Source organism: Mustela nigripes, chromosome 7 (assembly GCF_022355385.1).
Source record: "Mustela nigripes isolate SB6536 chromosome 7, MUSNIG.SB6536, whole genome shotgun sequence".
NCBI lineage: Eukaryota > Metazoa > Chordata > Mammalia > Carnivora > Mustelidae > Mustela > Mustela nigripes.
The window spans coordinates 21,518,710-21,534,620 of record NC_081563.1 but is presented as its reverse complement, the minus strand read 5'-3'; the positions used below and the strand labels follow the sequence as shown (position 1 = coordinate 21,534,620).

Here is a 15,911-nt window from a genome sequence, read left to right as displayed (position 1 = left end):
GAGGTGGTGAGGGGCGGAGGGGGAAGGGTGCCACATTGCCCAGGCTGGGGCAGCCTCAGGAAGAAACACTGTTGGAGGGCAGGCAGGGTCCGAGTTGGAGGATGAAAGTCTTGTGAGAGAGGGGGACAACCGCTGGGACCACACAGCAGGAGCCCTGAGAATCTAGTTTATTTGTAGGAAGTGATAAAGCCTTGGCAGTACCTGATGGCTGCCCGCATCCGAGGGGGACCTGGGAGCAGAAGGCATTCTCTGGCTTGGTGACCAGATCTGTAAGGCCCTCAGATGACTTGGGGTCAGGCAGCACATGGGGCACTGGGCTACACACTGAGCCCTGGCGGGGCTCATCAGTCACAGCTGTTGCCAAATGACTACTGTCTTTGGCCAGATCCCCAGTGAGATGACTTCGCTCTTCCTGAGTCAAAGCTCCTGCTCTGGGCCTCCTCAGAGCCTGCGGGAGGGACTCCCCACACAGTGGATGGTTTGTTCTAGGGCCCTGGGGTTACCCACATTCCCTGGGCCTGCAGAACCCAATAGAGTTTCACCTTCTCCTCAGGGGCCTTCCAGACACCCAGGCAGGGATCGGATCCGAAGACTGTTAGGGTCACCAACAGAGGGTTAGGGACCTCAACTCCCATTCTTTAACCAGGTCTTACTGAGTACCCACTTCAAAAAAAAGACACAAGTAGGTGCCCCTGGGGCAGGTGTGAATGAACGTGAATGAATGTGGTCATGTTCCAGAAGGGTTTTTTTTTTTTTTTTAAAGATTTCTTCTGTATTTATTTGAGAGAGCAGGGGTTGGGGGAGAACGGCCAGAAGGAGAGGGAGAAGCAGGCTCGGGCCCTGGGATCATGACCTGAGGTGAAGGCAGACTGGCGCCCCCTCCAGAAAGGCTTTTGAGGTTGCCTAAATGTCTCGGAGATAAGACACACCCAACCATAAAATTTAAAACATGACTGGCTTTCTGAAGTCCTTTAAAATTTTCCATAATCAAATGAAAAAAAAAAAAAAAACCCTTCTGGCCCCTTTAAGAAATTAGATTTTGCACAGAGAACAAACTGGTGGTTGCCAGAAGGGAGGGGGGTAGTCTGACGGGCACATGGGTGAAGGGGAGGGGGCGGTACAGGCTTCCAGTTCTGGAATGAGTAAGTCACTGGGACGAAAGGCACAGCCCAGGGGGTCTAGTCCGTGGCACTGCAACAGTGTTGTAGGGTGACAGATCATAGCTACACCTGTGAGCCCAGCCGTAACCCACAGAGCTGTCGACTCACTGTGACACACCCGAAAGTAATGTCACATCCTGTGTCAACTACACTTCAATAAAAAAAGAAAAAAGAAAAGAAATTAGATTTTAAATAAAGGATAAATCCTTCCACCCATAGATTGTGCCTTTTACCCTGACATGTAAGAAATCACATCCTAGAGTAGATCCTGAGGAAGCCGCACGGATTCTCTTATAGGAATATGACAATCGGTGTCTGTGTTTCTAATCAAGTATTCTGTGCAATGTCAGTTAGCACCAGCAATGCATCCTAAAGGCAAAAAAGTAACTATAAACTCCTGCAAATCACGGAGATGTTAAAACAATGCTCCAAATTCTATAAAATTGCACATTTTTACAATATGTGCTGATTTTAAAAAAGGACTCAAACTACTCTCACAATAGTTCACATGAAATTACAATTCGACTTGAGTGAATTTATTTACATAATTGAAATTAAAAATAGGCTAGACATAAAAACTTCAATTATTCAATTAATAATACTCTTTTACCCCCTAGCCTATTTGAATTTGGGTGCGTGGGGGCAATTACCACCTTTCTGTTCTTTCAGTAAAATTGCCTGTGGCAAACAGAGGTGTTTTGAAAGATTCTTTGACCTTGGAACTGGGCCAGAAGTATTACAGTGGGCCCTTGATACTTGTTCGTTTTTATTGTGTTGATAATGATGAAAAGGTGGCTGGTTTTTCCCAATGAAAAGCTTTTTTTTCCTTTTTTTTTTTGTAAACTAGGCTCTACGCCCAGTGTGGAGTCCAATGCGGGGCTTGAACTCATGACTCGGAGATCAAGAGTAGGACGCTTAACCAACTGAACCGCCCAGGCACCCCTGAAAAGCATTTTTAGAAGTATGAGCTAATCTGGCATTTCTCCTCCTGTGTGCTCCCTACTTTATCAGGGATGGAAAATAATCACTGTACAGTACTGAGCATAGACCGCCCCTCCAGGAGCCTCCTTCCCCCTGAGACCTTAAGGACTGTACCCCACGCACATCTTTAAGGTATTATTAACACAGCAGGATGGTGAGTGGGAATGTTCCAATTGTTGGCAACCAGGATGGAAAAGTAAGGAGGTGGATAAAATAAGGGCCCCATTATCTAAAGACAGCCACCTTTAGTCGGGGCTGGCCGTGTCCCTCAATCATCCCCACCATCGCCCTAGAAGAGAAGAAGCTTATCAATCCCCCCCACCCCCTGACGACCACCAGGTGTATGAAGCCGGAGGACAACAGGCAGGGAGACCGAGGTGTTACAGAATGGAGATTCTGTCATCTGTCCTCTCTCCTTCTCTCTCCTCTCTCCTTCTTCCCTACGCTCGCTCCTAGTAGCCAAGGAGGGCACATCTCAACAGGCTCACCCACGGAGAACAGAGGCGACCGCAGTGGGCCTTTGCCTGGGAGGTGGATTAGTGGTTGTGCCTGAGCCTCTGGGTCAGGAGAGCCCATGGGATGGGGACAGCTTTCCCCCCGGCACCGTGGATAGTGGCAAAGCTGGGTGAGCTTTCGCTGGGCCCCAGACACTGTAGAGGTGGCCAGGCTTGAGTGGACTTCCAGGGTCCCAGTTTGCAGAGACACCGCTAGCTCTGGAAGCTAGAAAGGTGCAGGAGGTTGAGGTCAGGCTGGACTCCATCTCCCGGAGCAGGGGAAGCACAAGAGAGCCCGCACGGGGCATATGCCCTGCCCAGGAGGGCCCCAAAGGCCAGTCACTTTCTGCCTGAGAAGCAGGAGTACAGGCTGGTGCTTGGGAACGGAGACGAATCCCCACCCCGAACTGGGCATGGGGAGGGAAGGAGATGGACATTTAAATTAGACCGGATTTCGGGAACTAAAAGGGAGAGAAAGCAACGGACTCTACCTAAGATGTTACTAAAGGAAAGAAAGAAGCTGCAAAACGTTTGGGATGAAACAAAAGCTTTTCGTGTTTGGGTCCCTTTGAATTCGGCCTGTTGGTTAAACCTTTGCCTTTAGATTCGGATCACATGGGAAAAGGTGCTAGAAAAAGAGGAGCTGGAGAAAAGGGGATCTGGAAGGGTAGGATGAGGGGGATGAGGGGGAGAGGCCAGAAGGCAGAGGGAGAAGAGGAAAGGAAGAGAGACACGTGGGGGAGAAGAACCACATGCAAAACAATGAGAGGCGGGAAAAGTGAAGAACAAAGAGACAGAAAGGCCCACGAATATTGTAGGTCCTGCCAGAGGACACATCCCACAGCCCTGCCGTGGTCTTCAGTGTAAAAAAGGAATGTCCCTTGAAATTCTGAATCACCACTGTTGACACTTTACCATATGCTCCTGCCTCTCACCCTTCAGAAACGCTCACTCCAAATCCAGTGGTCAGAGAAGCCCCAGGGGTTGCCAATTATCTGACGGGCTCCAGAGAAGGTCACCAAAGCCAAGTCATCCCACGGGCACAGTGAAATTAGGTCAGGTTCGGGGCTGCTAGGACATTACCATGAGGACGTGTAAATTCCCCGGAAGGCGCCTATTACGAGTTAATGGTGCGCTCTGGGGCCATGGGGTTCTGCTGAAGTGCCTTACTTGGCCAGCAGGCTCATGAGGTAGGTTGAGGTGTTGGTGTCCAGTCTCAGTGGAGGCACCGTGACGTAGGCGGCCGCGTGGGACCAGTCCTGGTGGTAGTAGTGTAAGCCGGTCAGCGTGGCATGCGCCGTGGTGGTCTCGGCCAGCACAACCTTCCCTGCAAGCAGAAAGGCCAGACCTTTAAGTAGGAAGCCATTGGTCCGAATGGCCCTACGTGAAGGAGCTGAAGTCAGAGAGAGGAAGGGACTTGCCCTAGCTCACGAGCACGTTTGAGAGCACAGCTGGGTTTAAGGTCAGAGCGCTACCTCTCGCCAGGCTGGCTCCAGGCAAGAAGAATGGAAGGGCAGGGGCACCGAGGGGAGGGGGGCAGCAGTGTGCAGCGCTTGGGCTCGGCTGGACCACAGGTGCTGTGCTGCAGGGCACTGATGTCAGGGCAGAGAGGCAGCAGTGCAGGTGAGACATGCCCAGGTTCCCGCAAGAGCAGAGGCGGGATCCCGGAAGCCTGGCGGCCCTTGCTCTGATTTATTTTCCCAAGTCAGTGACCATGCCTTTGTTTCTCCTGTCAGCAGGACCTCACTGGCACCCTGAGCCGGCCGAGACCACAAGCACATATAGAATCCTCCGGATGCTACCTGGTGCTCAGCCACAGCAGACACACAGGTGCCCCGGGGCTCGTATACTGGGGGGCCGGAGGGAGGTTGGGCTCAGATGCTGTTATCCCTCCAGGGACTTCCCAAGCATCCCCTGAAAGGTCCACTGGAACTGGTCCACGATTTTATGTCGGTTACCCAGGCAACTGCTAGTAAAACCCAAGAGGCCAAAAAAGACAGCAATTAATGAGTTGCCTGAAAACTTGGAAAATTTGACCAGACCCAGGGGAGGTGACAGACACTTCCGTAAAGCTGTTATGCAGACAAAGGTGCAGAGGAAAACACTGGTTCCAAGGCACTGAACCGACGCCAGAGCGGAGTGCTTCCAAGGGTGCCGGGAGAGAATAGCACATACACTGGGCTGGCGGCCCTGTAGGGTGGCAATCCCACCACACATGCGCACTGTCCATTCCGGCCCCAGGACTCACCTTGCATCTTAGCAGCTGCGATAACATCACCAGCCGAGATGCTGGACACGTTGACCAGGTAGATCGGGCAGTGAGTCTAGATAAGGAAACGCAGCGGGAAGGAGAGCACTTCAATCCCGTGAACCAGCCAAGCACGAGCACGACCCCCGCCACACAAGCGCTGGCCCCAGGACCTCCCCCTGCACCTCTCAGCCCCACTCTCAGGGTGAGGGTCTTCCACTGGGAACACGGGGCTGGCGGCCAGAGCAGGTGTGTGTGAAGTGGAGAGGAGGCAGGGAGCACCCAGCCCCAGAGCCAGTGGGAATATCGGGGTAACATGTCAGCTGACATCAAGAGATTTATAACCTAAAACAAGGGATTGTTTTCTATTCGCGAGTGTGATGCCCTAAACCAGTCTGGATTATACTCCGTATTGAAAACGACAAAGCCTGGGTGAGGGCTGCTTTATCAGTAGACAGAAGGCATCCTGGACAAGAAACAGAAGACAGGAGGTTCAGGGCTCAGAGTCTATGTCAGACAGGACTGGCCTTGCAGACAGACACCTGGACTGTAGTCGATGAGCTTCTCCTCCACGGAGCTGGACTACAAAGGTTCATGGCTTTGCTTCTCTGGGCATATGTTTGAGCTAAAAAATAGAAAGCCGGCCTTGTGTTGTTCAGATCTCTCCTCACTATGGAGTAAGTTTCCATCAGGAAGTAATTAATATCCTAAGTATCATTATATCAGTAAAACAATGTCCCAGACTTGTAAACTGCTAACAGGAGGCCTTTCCCAAATGTTTTTCTGATTCTCTGAGAGGAGAGCGAGCTTAGGAACAGGACTGATTTGTCATGTGCCTGGCACAACTTGACTGTTTAATTCTGAGATCCGCTGGACCTCCAACCTGTGTGTTTTCCCTGGTGTTCCTAACACCACCCCTCAGGTTTACACCCTTAGAGGCAGTCCACGTCCTTCCAGAGGAGAGGCTCTGGGGCACGAGTGCCCTCTGGAATCAGCGGTGGGCTTTTTAAAACAGATGGCTGGGTATCACCTGCCATTTCTGATTCCATAGCGCTGCATGGGCCCGAGAATCTGCATTTCTGAACTTCTAACATCTGCTCGTGCTGCTGGTCCAGGCATCGCACTTAGAAAATGGCTGTGCTAGAGGCGACGGTTCAGATTTGCTGAGCAAATGGAACTCTTTACCGATCGTGTAGAAGAAGAAAGAACCTTGGTCTAGTGCTCTGTGGTTCATAAAGTGCCTTTCCTTCTCTGCCTCCTTTCAGCCTCACAACCACGCCGTGAGGAGTGCTACTACCACTCCAATTCTAGGTAACAGAAGAGCGGATCAGAGCAGTTGAGTGACTTGCATAAGCTGAGCTTGTATTTGGTCAAGGCCTCACATCCCTTGCTCGGTTCCCATCAGCACACCGCACCTGCACCCCAGACCCTGAGCAATTCCAAGGAAAACTTCTAAGGGGTCCAGAGGCGGAGGTTTAAGCAAACATCTACCGAGTTCCTCTACAGGAAACAGAGTTCAATTGCAGGGAGGCTCTGTGGCCCCCAGACCCACGTGACTCCCGTGGGAGCCATTTCCACTCGAGCAGTGAAGGCAGGCTCAGCAAGCTTGCGGGGGGCGGTGGGGGGGGGGCGCAGAAGAGCTGGCAGCAAGGATTCCGCCAGGTCTGTGGGAATACCAACATTCACCCAGCAGAAGGTTCTGGGGTCCTGCAAAGTCAGGCACGCATGCGGTTGGCAGCCAGGGCAGAATGGGACCCTGCCGTGTAGATGGAAGAGTCTGGCTTCTGATCCCGGAGTCAAGAATGGGTTGAGGGGAAGCCAGGTCTACTTACTCTGTTTGCAATGGTGATGACTCGGTGAGTGGCTTCAGCTTCCAGCTGTTAGAAACAAAGGACAGAAAGAAAACAAGCTTCACCCTCTTTCCCAAGCAAGCCCACATCTGCTCAACAGCCCACTCTGTAGAGAATGCTGGAATATCCAACACAGAGCTGGAAGGGTCCACTGTAACCCTTAGGGGTTGCCTCCCAGGAACACCGAGCTCCAACCACTCTGCTCCCCAAGAGAATCCGAGCACTTAGGACGCCAGGCATAGCCTCGCTGGATGCTCCTCAGGCCTTAGAGAAAAGGCAACAAAACAAAAGCTAATGGAAACCTAAGTCCCATCTCTCTGTGTTTTTTGGTGTGGTCTCTCCACAGCCACCTCAGCAGGATTTCTGAACCTCGGCACTGTGGACATTCTGAGGTAACTCTTCACAGTGGGGGCTGCTGGGCACCATAGGATCCTGAAGCAGCCTCTGTCAGCTCTACCCACGAGATGACAGCAGCATCACCCCGATGTGGGACAACCAAAAACATCGCTAGACGTTGCTGAAGTTCTTCCAGAGAGCACTCTCCCTTGGTGTGGAGCCTTTCACTGCTAGACAATGATGGTGACGACTCATGCTACTAATATCGTCCAGTCAAAGCCTTGCTCTTGCCCTCCTATAACTGAACAAAGCCCAGTCCTGTGCCCACCCGCCTACTCTTGTTCTCACAGGCACGCTCAGGGCCTTGTCTATCTGATGGCAGAGCCCTCGCATCCTGTCTCCAGCTCCTCATCCCTCATGGACATGCAGCCACCACTCTGCACTGACAGCTTTAAAAAACGGAAATAGCTTTCTCCTCACAAATGGCGGAGGATGTCTGAATAGGGTCACAGGACAAGAAGGTGTTATTTGTCTGATGTGGTCCCTCCAGAGCAGAATTCTCTAGCAGGGAGGGGGACTAGCGGGGATGTGTGTGGACCCCATGCAACGCTGAGCAAGGATAGAACCACAGGGCAAGGATGGCGTGGCCTTTCATTACTGTCACCAGGGGTCACGGGGTGGTAAAGGGCGGAGAGCGGAGACATAGGTGTGCCTCCGGTTTCTGGTGGGAAGGGTCCAAAGGTTTCCTCAGATGCTGAAAGGGATCTTGTTCCGAAAATGCTTACTCACTGACTTATAGTCTGGAATTTCTTCTAACACCTGAAGGCCATTTCACTCTGCCTCCCCGTCCCCCCGGCCCCTGTTCAGTTCTGGGGAAAGCATTTCCCACTATTCTCACATTGTCTCCCTCGGATCCCTGAAATCAGAATCAAATCGTGGGTCTGGTTTCCCCCAAATTGTCTTTCCCAAGGAAGCTCAAGGCCGTGTTAGCTTCAGCAGTGAGGAGGAATCTGAAAAGCTTCCAGATGAGAATTTCACCCATGGAGAAAGGGATAGTATACAACTTGGATTTACTGACGTCTATTCCATCCTAAAGATCCTGTGAATCCATAGGAAAGAGGCGAACAAGAGGCAGGCAAAGTTTTCCTCACCTCCTCTGGGCGGCTGATCTCGATTCCTTCTGGGCCTGTGATACCCAAATCTAGTGCTTCCTTGGCACCCTGAATAAAAGACAGAAAATTGAGAGAACCATGCAGATACAAGCAAATCACAAACCCCAGAGACAGTAAAATATGCTGGACACAGCCCATCCCAGTAGGCTTGCTACTTTTTTCACTGCTGCAGTATTCTCCCCAAAGAAGGCAAAATTAGCGCAGGGCTCCCTTGCAGTAGGGCTCTCTTGAGCCTCACTTCATGAGGACTGGACGTATTTTTTCCTCTTAAAATTATAGCTCTGTAACTAGCCCAGAGGCTTGGGACATCCAAGACAATTGGTCTGAAAGTTTGAAAGTCAGAATTGCTCCCACTCAAAGTCTAGTCCAATCTCCAGCTTCCAGAACACCTAGATGAAGCCTTCCCAAATATCCTATTTAATTTCCAGGAGTGCAAAGGGGCTCATCTGTCAGTGAGGAAATCGCTAATAATATCTCGGCTCCTCTGGCGGGGTGTGGGGGGTAACAGGAAAGCAGAGCTGACTCTCATTTATTCTGATGTCAAATCTCATTAAAACCATTTCTTAGAGGTGCTCTAAATTCTTTCGCTGTAATGGAATTTAAATATCCTATCATTAGGACTAAGACATCATTATCTAAGACTCAGAAACCATTTTGGACTGTAAAGAGATTTTTGTTTCACAGACAGTAGACAAGTTTGGATTTTCTGGATTTTCATCTGGGGTGTCAACATATCGCACTTTCTTTTATAAATTATTTTATCTGAACAAAATTGTGGAATGGGTGATGGGGGTGGGCCGGGGATCCCCCCAAGAACTGCCTGTATGGGCGCCCCAGCCTCCCCCCCACCAATATTCTCTATCGCCTTGCCTCGGCCACGAGCTCCCCATTCTCAGCATGGACTCGGGGGATTGCTCCAATGTCCTTGCAAGCGTGCAACACCTGGTACAGCTCACTGTCCCGAAGCATATACAAGTCTTTGTAGGTCATGAACATCTGGAACGAGTTGACACCCTTCTCCCTTACCAGGGTCTCCATTTCTGCTTTCACCTGGAGGACAAAATGCAAAGGCAATGCCATGTGAGTACAGATGTTCGAGAGGCTTGCTGGCGGGTGCCAGCTGAGGATGGAGGGGACGTGGGCCAGTCGGCAGAGTGACCATATGACCGCCTGCCACCTTGCAGAATCTCACTTTCCCATAGGCTGCTGGGAGGTCACGTGAGCAAACGGAGGCAGAAGTACTTGGAAAACTGTCAAGTGTGACACAAATATAGGCTATATTGTTACCGTCCCGGTGTGTTTCTGCCACTCTAGTGGCTTGTCCTGTGTTTCTGACTCCAAGTTAGCCTTCTCGGTAAAAGCATTAACAGCTTTTACTCCCACGGCTTGTGCCCCCTGCTTCCCTAATGAAAGTGGCATTACAGAGAAGTCACAATAATGCTAAAAGTCCTGAGCGCCGGGGCGCCTGGCTGGCTCAGTCAGTGGAGCACGTGACTCTTGCTGTTGGGGTTGTGGGTTTGAGCCCCAGGTTGGGCATGGAGATTACCTAAAAATAAAATTTAAAATAAAATAAAATAAAAAATCCTGAGGCCCTGGGGAAAATCCAAATAAATTGAAGTTTATCCCCACAAAGACCACGTAGCCAAATCAAAAATCTTCTCACTTAAATGAAAGAGTTAGTATGTCAAAAGCACTTATGAAAAAAAGGACTGGAAGGAAATAAGCTAAAACAACAGTGGCTGTGTTGGGGGGGGTGACCAGATAATGGGCTTCTTTCCTACTTTTAAAATTCACAGCGAGAAAGAAATGAATTGATACTAACAAAAAAGAATTTGAGAAGTGTGGAGGTCGCCACAACCTCAAGGGACCTAGAGATGGCTGGCCTGGCCTCAGTGTGGCTGAGAATTGTAGTGGATGCTCTATTCCAGGCCAACTCCCGTGGGAGGGAAGAGAGAGAGGCTCGGGGTAGAGTCGTCCATCCAGAAGGGTGTCCAACACAAAACCCCCACTTGTGGTAATGGCTGGCTGACCTTCAGGGTGGTCTGCACCTTTGCCCAAGAGCAGAAGGGAGGGTTTCATGGTGTGAGGCTTGGGGGGCTCCGAGGCCTTTCCTGAGGGTCAGGTCGGAAATAACGGAGGAGACTGGGTGACTCCCATGCTCCCAGCTAAAACCCAAGGGCAGAAGAGCAGGGGGCTTTTAATTCCATCTGAGAAGGGAGTCAAGCCCTTTAGACCAGGCTCCACAGCTGAAGAACTTTTTAAAATGTCTTAATGCTTGTTGTTTTGTTTTGTTTTGCTTTAGAGTAGACTCCATGCCCAATGCGGAGTCTGATCTCACAGCCTCGAGATCAAGAGCTTCGTGCTCCTCCGACGGGGCCAGCCTGGCGCCCCAATGCTTGTTCATTTTCATGACTCCAGGGCACCCACGTGAGTGCTGGCACACGGTGGTTAATACGGAACTGATGAAAGAACGAACACCTAGCCTGCTTCCCTGGAGTAATAAGCACGAAAATTCTAGAAACAAGCAAAATCTGAAGGCTTATCTATCTGTTTTTAGGAAGAGCCAGGAGGTGGGAATCTGGGACCTGGGGCAGGGGGAGGATGGGAAAGCCATGAGCGAGGGCCAGCCTCTGAGCTCTCAGAATGGGGGCTGGGCCCCCAGAGGGAAGAAGGGACCCTGTCCATTTGTTCCAGGCAGCACCGAGTCAAGACAGCAACCTCTGTTCTGTTCTGAGCCTGCAGGGCCCTGTTGTCCCTTCCAGTGTGAAAATGACATGGCCCTTGGAGCCTGACAATAGCCAACCCCACTATTCAGGGCTCCCCACACTTCTGCCTTAGGCCCTCTCTGTCTGCTGGAAAACTGGCCCTTTAAATTATAGAACAAGCCTTCTCATCCCTTTGTGGAATCATGTGTTTTTTTTCTTTTAGCATTTTGGGGGAGGGGTTAGAATGGCATGGGATGGGGGGGTATCCTTAATCCTAGCCGACTCCGACCAAATGGCCCCTCTGCCTCAAAGAGCATTCATTCTTTTTGGGGGGATTCCAGCCAGCCCCGTTACCTTGGGTGCCCACCAGGTGATCCCCACGTGCAAGGCGTAGTCACAGCAGACCTTGGGGTCGGCCAGACCCCGGCACTTCTCGTATGCCTCCACGAGCGAGGTCTCCTTATCGGGCAGGACGTGGCCAATGACCATGGTGGTGCCTCCAACAAGGGCCGCCTGTGGGGGACAGGAAGAGCAGTCTTGTCACATCCCTTGCCATAGCCGAGTTCCCGATGCAGGCAGACATTGGGTAGACATTCGGGCCAACCACAGACCCTATCAAGCAATAGGCTGTGAATCCTCAGTGCAGCAACACATGGGAAGCTGGAAGGAGCTGGACGAGCAGGGGCCGGTGGGTAACTCATCACCATTGCGGATCTAGAGCACGAACCTGCTTCTTCCTCATCTGGGGTTGTGGCTCAGGGCTTTGGAAAAACCACTTGGTGTTACCTGAGCCCGAGGCTAACCTCTCCTTTCCAAAGAGCAGAGTCCCTCCACCCCCAACGATTCTGGCCAACCTGAATCTATAGATGACACAACCAAATGTTTCATGTCGTACATCTATTCATAATATTTATTTAGTCACTGGACGTATTTAAATCCTACTGAAGGAAAGCTTAATTTGGATATATCATTTTGTTTTATTCTCTCATATCTCATGAAACAATTTTATTTATTTATTTAAAATATTTCTCATTGGGGCGCCTGGGTGGCTCAGTGGGTTGAAGCCTCTGCCTTCGGCTCGGGTCATGATCCCAGGGTCCTGGGATCGAGCCCCACATCGGGCTCTCTGCTCTGCAGGGAGCCTGCTTCCTCCTCTCTCTCCCTGCCTGCCTCTCTGCCTACTTGTGATCTTTGTCTGTCAAATAAATAAAATAAAATAAAATAAAAATTTTTCATTTATTTAATAGAGAGTGCAAGCAGCGGGGAGGGGCAGAGGAAGAAACAGACTCCCCCATTGAACAGGAAGCCCCACGTGGGGCTCAATCCCAGGACGCCGGATCATGACCTGAGCCAAAGGCCGACGCTTAACCAACTGAGCCACCCAGGTGCCCCTTCATAAAACAATTTTATCCAAAGTTTTCATATGCACCTTCCACATGGGGCTTTGTCTTCAGTTTTTCCAAGCACACTGAGTTCATTTCCATTTCTCTTGTTTGAGATAAGGCAGTTTCTAGGTCCCTGTATGATTTATCAATGAAAAATTACTCTATTCACAACCTCTATAAGGTACCACTTAAAGAGAAATCTTTAAAAAGCCTCACTTGTAATAATAATAATAATAATAATAATAATAATTTTAAAAAGCAATACCTCCAGAAATAATTACTAAATCTATATTAAAGACCCACCTTCCCCACATATGCTTTTTTTAAAAACCAATTTGGTCGGGTGACCTGCACAAGCTTCCAGAACTAGCACTGACCAAAGGCTGTTCCAGGCTAATGTGTTGTTCCCAAACAAAACTTCATCAAAATAGAATAATTAAGAGAGGGATCCACTACTCTGTGAGTGCTCTGATAGAAGATGACCCTCTCTTTCCAATGAGTAAAAGTTTGGACAAAACCCGTCCTTCTATTTGGGCCCAAATTTGAGCCCTCACTCTCCACCTCCCAGCTGGATAACCTCAGTCACATTACTTAACCTCCCTGGGATGCTTTACCTATAAGAGCTACTATAGTAACTACTTATCCTCTCTAAGCTTTACCTAAATTGGCTTCCTTGCCAGGTAGTTGGGAAAGTGAAACATCTCGAATAAAATGGACTGCGTGAAGTCTGTCCTAATGGGTGCTTAACTATCCAGACTTTGACCATCTATCTCTGTTTCTGTAGGGGAGAAAAACAGGACAATGAAATTGTCTTAATGATTTCATGCTTCTCTAGTCAGTCAAATCCTTGATCACAAATCAGAAACACTGCTGGGGAATGGGGAACTGAAAAAAAATAGTTCAGTGGCCAAACAACAATTAAAATAAAAACTCTTGCAACACAGATTTCCCACGCTGACCCTGGCTGGGCCAGGGGTCAGACAACTCATGTTTTGAAAAGTCAGGGGTCCCACTTTTTGCACGGCTTAAAGCAACCAATAGGGGGCGGTAGTTTTGCGGTACACAAAGGGGGAACAGGGATGGGGGGGGCGGCAGGGAAATGAGAGAAGGGGAAGAGCAGCAGATTGTAGCTTTACTAGCTGGCTTCTATTTGTGATCCAGCTGGGTCTGCCAGGCTGATTCACCCTTACGGCAGCTGGTTGTACTCTATTCTGCCCTGAAATGCATTTCTTGACTTTACATGTGGACATGGGGTGTGTCGAATATTGGGATTTCATATACTAAATTGTTTTATTTTATACACTTAATGATCTTATTGGTTCTAGGTTCCTTTCCTTTGCACCTCCCCCAGTATGTCTGTGGCCTTGAACAGAAAAAGGGGGACCTGGAAACAGCACAGTCTGATAAGAGAGCCAAGACTCTTCCTAAGATCTGAGGGTCCCACACCGAGGGTAGAAAAGGAGGTCCATGTGCTGAACCTCTAAACAGTTAAAAGTTACAGAGCAAGCTGTTACGCGCAATACATTCTATCCTCCTACTACTCTGACAAATACGTAGCCGAGAAGGCCAGGTCTGAATTTAGAGCTCTTGGGAATCCTTGCAGCTCTGAGCTACACTGAGCTACACTGTAGGGGATGCTGGCCTTCAGCCTTTGCACCCACCTGCAGCTCACACCCGTGACCCTGGGTTTGTCCTGCAGCCTGTGGGTCAAAGGTCTGCTCACTCCCTGCAAAATGCTGCCCTTGGATCAGACACGCACACACTGGTAGTCTGGCCCCCAGGAGGACAGAGTCAAGCTTGGTCCTGGTTGCTCAGGACCATTCGTTAGGGAATCCCAGGGACCCTGAGTCTAGAAGAGGCCAGTGGGCTCTGGGCAGACACGGTCCCTCTTGCCTGAGTCTAAGGACAGTAACTGAAGGGTTCTGGTAGGTGTCTCTGGACGGTGGTGCTGACTTTCCCACTTACTGGCTGGAATCCCAGGCCAGCTGTGTGCCCGCACTGCACCTCACCTCGTGGGGGCCCAGAGACGATCTGGGGGCAACGGTGTGAGAGCATCTGCAAGCTGGGAAGGGGCACATAAATATCTGGACTAATTATTTCTGCTAAAACCTCCGGTCTAAAACACAAGTTTAACAGGATCAGCAAATACTCCCCCAGCTGCAGGCTCAGGAGTCCGGCCCAGATGCTGGATGTACCAGGATGTACAAGCACTTGTTTCCTCCCAGGCAAGACAGACACAGAGCTGGCTTTGAAAATATGTACAGTTCCAACCCACGGGATGAACGCCCGCAAGCTCTGATTCCTGGGAGTGTGGTGTCACAGATGTGACAGACCTTTTTACTGTCATCCCACACAAAACAGCCTTGTAGAAATCAACAGAGAGCACGACTCACTCCTGCTCCTAAGCCTTTCAAAGGGATTATGTTTATGAATATGGGGCTGTGTGACTGCTGAACGTTCCTGGTTTGAGGCAGAAAATGGTGTTGGTTAAGCAAGCTGTGGATGATGCTTAATGGAAGTCAACAGAAATGACGTTCATGGAGTCTAAGTCATAACATGGAAAAAGGGTGATACTATAATGAGCGAAAAAGGCAGAATTCAATATGTGTACCCAAGATGCTGAGAAGTATGTTTAAACACACAGGCACCCACACAAGGAAAAACATGGGAGGAAATAGACCAAAACATTAACAAGGACTGTTTTTGAGTGATGAGAGTCTGAGTTACTTATTTTTTCTAGTTTTCTGAAATCTACTTAATAGATTATATTACTTAGTTATAATGTCTTTTTTTAAACATAAATTTAGGGGAAGCTAAAAATTATTTAAAAATTAGTTAACCATGTGGGGCACCTGGGTGGTTCATTCGTTTAGGTGTCCAACTCTTGGTTTCAGCTCAGGTCATGATCTGGGGGGCTTGGGATCAAGCCCCATAGGGCTCCCTGCTCAGTGGAGAGTCTGCTTGAGATTCTCTTTCTTCCTCTCCCTCTGCCCTTTCCCAACTCCCCTCCAAGCTCTCTCCCTCTCAAAGAAATAAATCCTTAAGAATAGTTAACCATGGGGCACCTGGGTGGCTCAGTGGGTTGAGCTGCTGCCTTCGCCTCAAGTCATAATCTCAGGGTCCTGGGATTGAGTCCCGCATCGGGCTCTCTGCTCAGCAGGGAGCCTGCTTCCTCCTCTCTCTCTCTCTCTCTCTCTGCCTGCCTCTCTGCCTACTTGTGATCTCTCTGTCAAATAAATAAAATCTTTAAAAAAAAAAAAAAGTTAACCATGCTTCTGTGTTCAAAATACTTTCTTCTAAAATTACAAAACATTTCAAATGTACAGTAAAAGTACAGAAAATAATACAACACACAGGCATGAGCCTGCTAGTCAAACGTAACAGATTTAACACTTTTTGCTGTTTTTAAAAAAACATTAAACAAATGGACTATAAGCAATCCAACCAAAGCCCTCCATCCCTCTCCCCTGAGGTTGATATAAATTGCTCCCATCTATGTTTTTATGCTTTAGACTGTGTTTGTTTTGTGAATTTAAAAAATTTACACCAATGGCATTGGACTGTCCACAGCTTTTTGAAA

The 15,911-nt window shown here is 49.4% G+C and overlaps 1 protein-coding gene across 1 annotated transcript in view; it reads right to left on the bottom strand.

The window, feature by feature from the left end:
- Positions 1-15,911, bottom strand: part of DPYSL5 (dihydropyrimidinase like 5) — a 92,526-nt gene that overhangs the window by 14,111 nt on the left and 62,504 nt on the right. Inside the window, exons 3-8 of the mRNA XM_059405294.1 lie at positions 11,301-11,459; positions 9,112-9,291; positions 8,221-8,289; positions 6,716-6,760; positions 4,884-4,959; positions 3,806-3,962 (exon numbers count right to left, since the gene is read on the bottom strand). Of these exons, the coding sequence (XP_059261277.1) occupies positions 3,806-3,962; positions 4,884-4,959; positions 6,716-6,760; positions 8,221-8,289; positions 9,112-9,291; positions 11,301-11,459 (686 nt within the window). The remainder of the gene's footprint in view (positions 1-3,805; positions 3,963-4,883; positions 4,960-6,715; positions 6,761-8,220; positions 8,290-9,111; positions 9,292-11,300; positions 11,460-15,911) is intronic.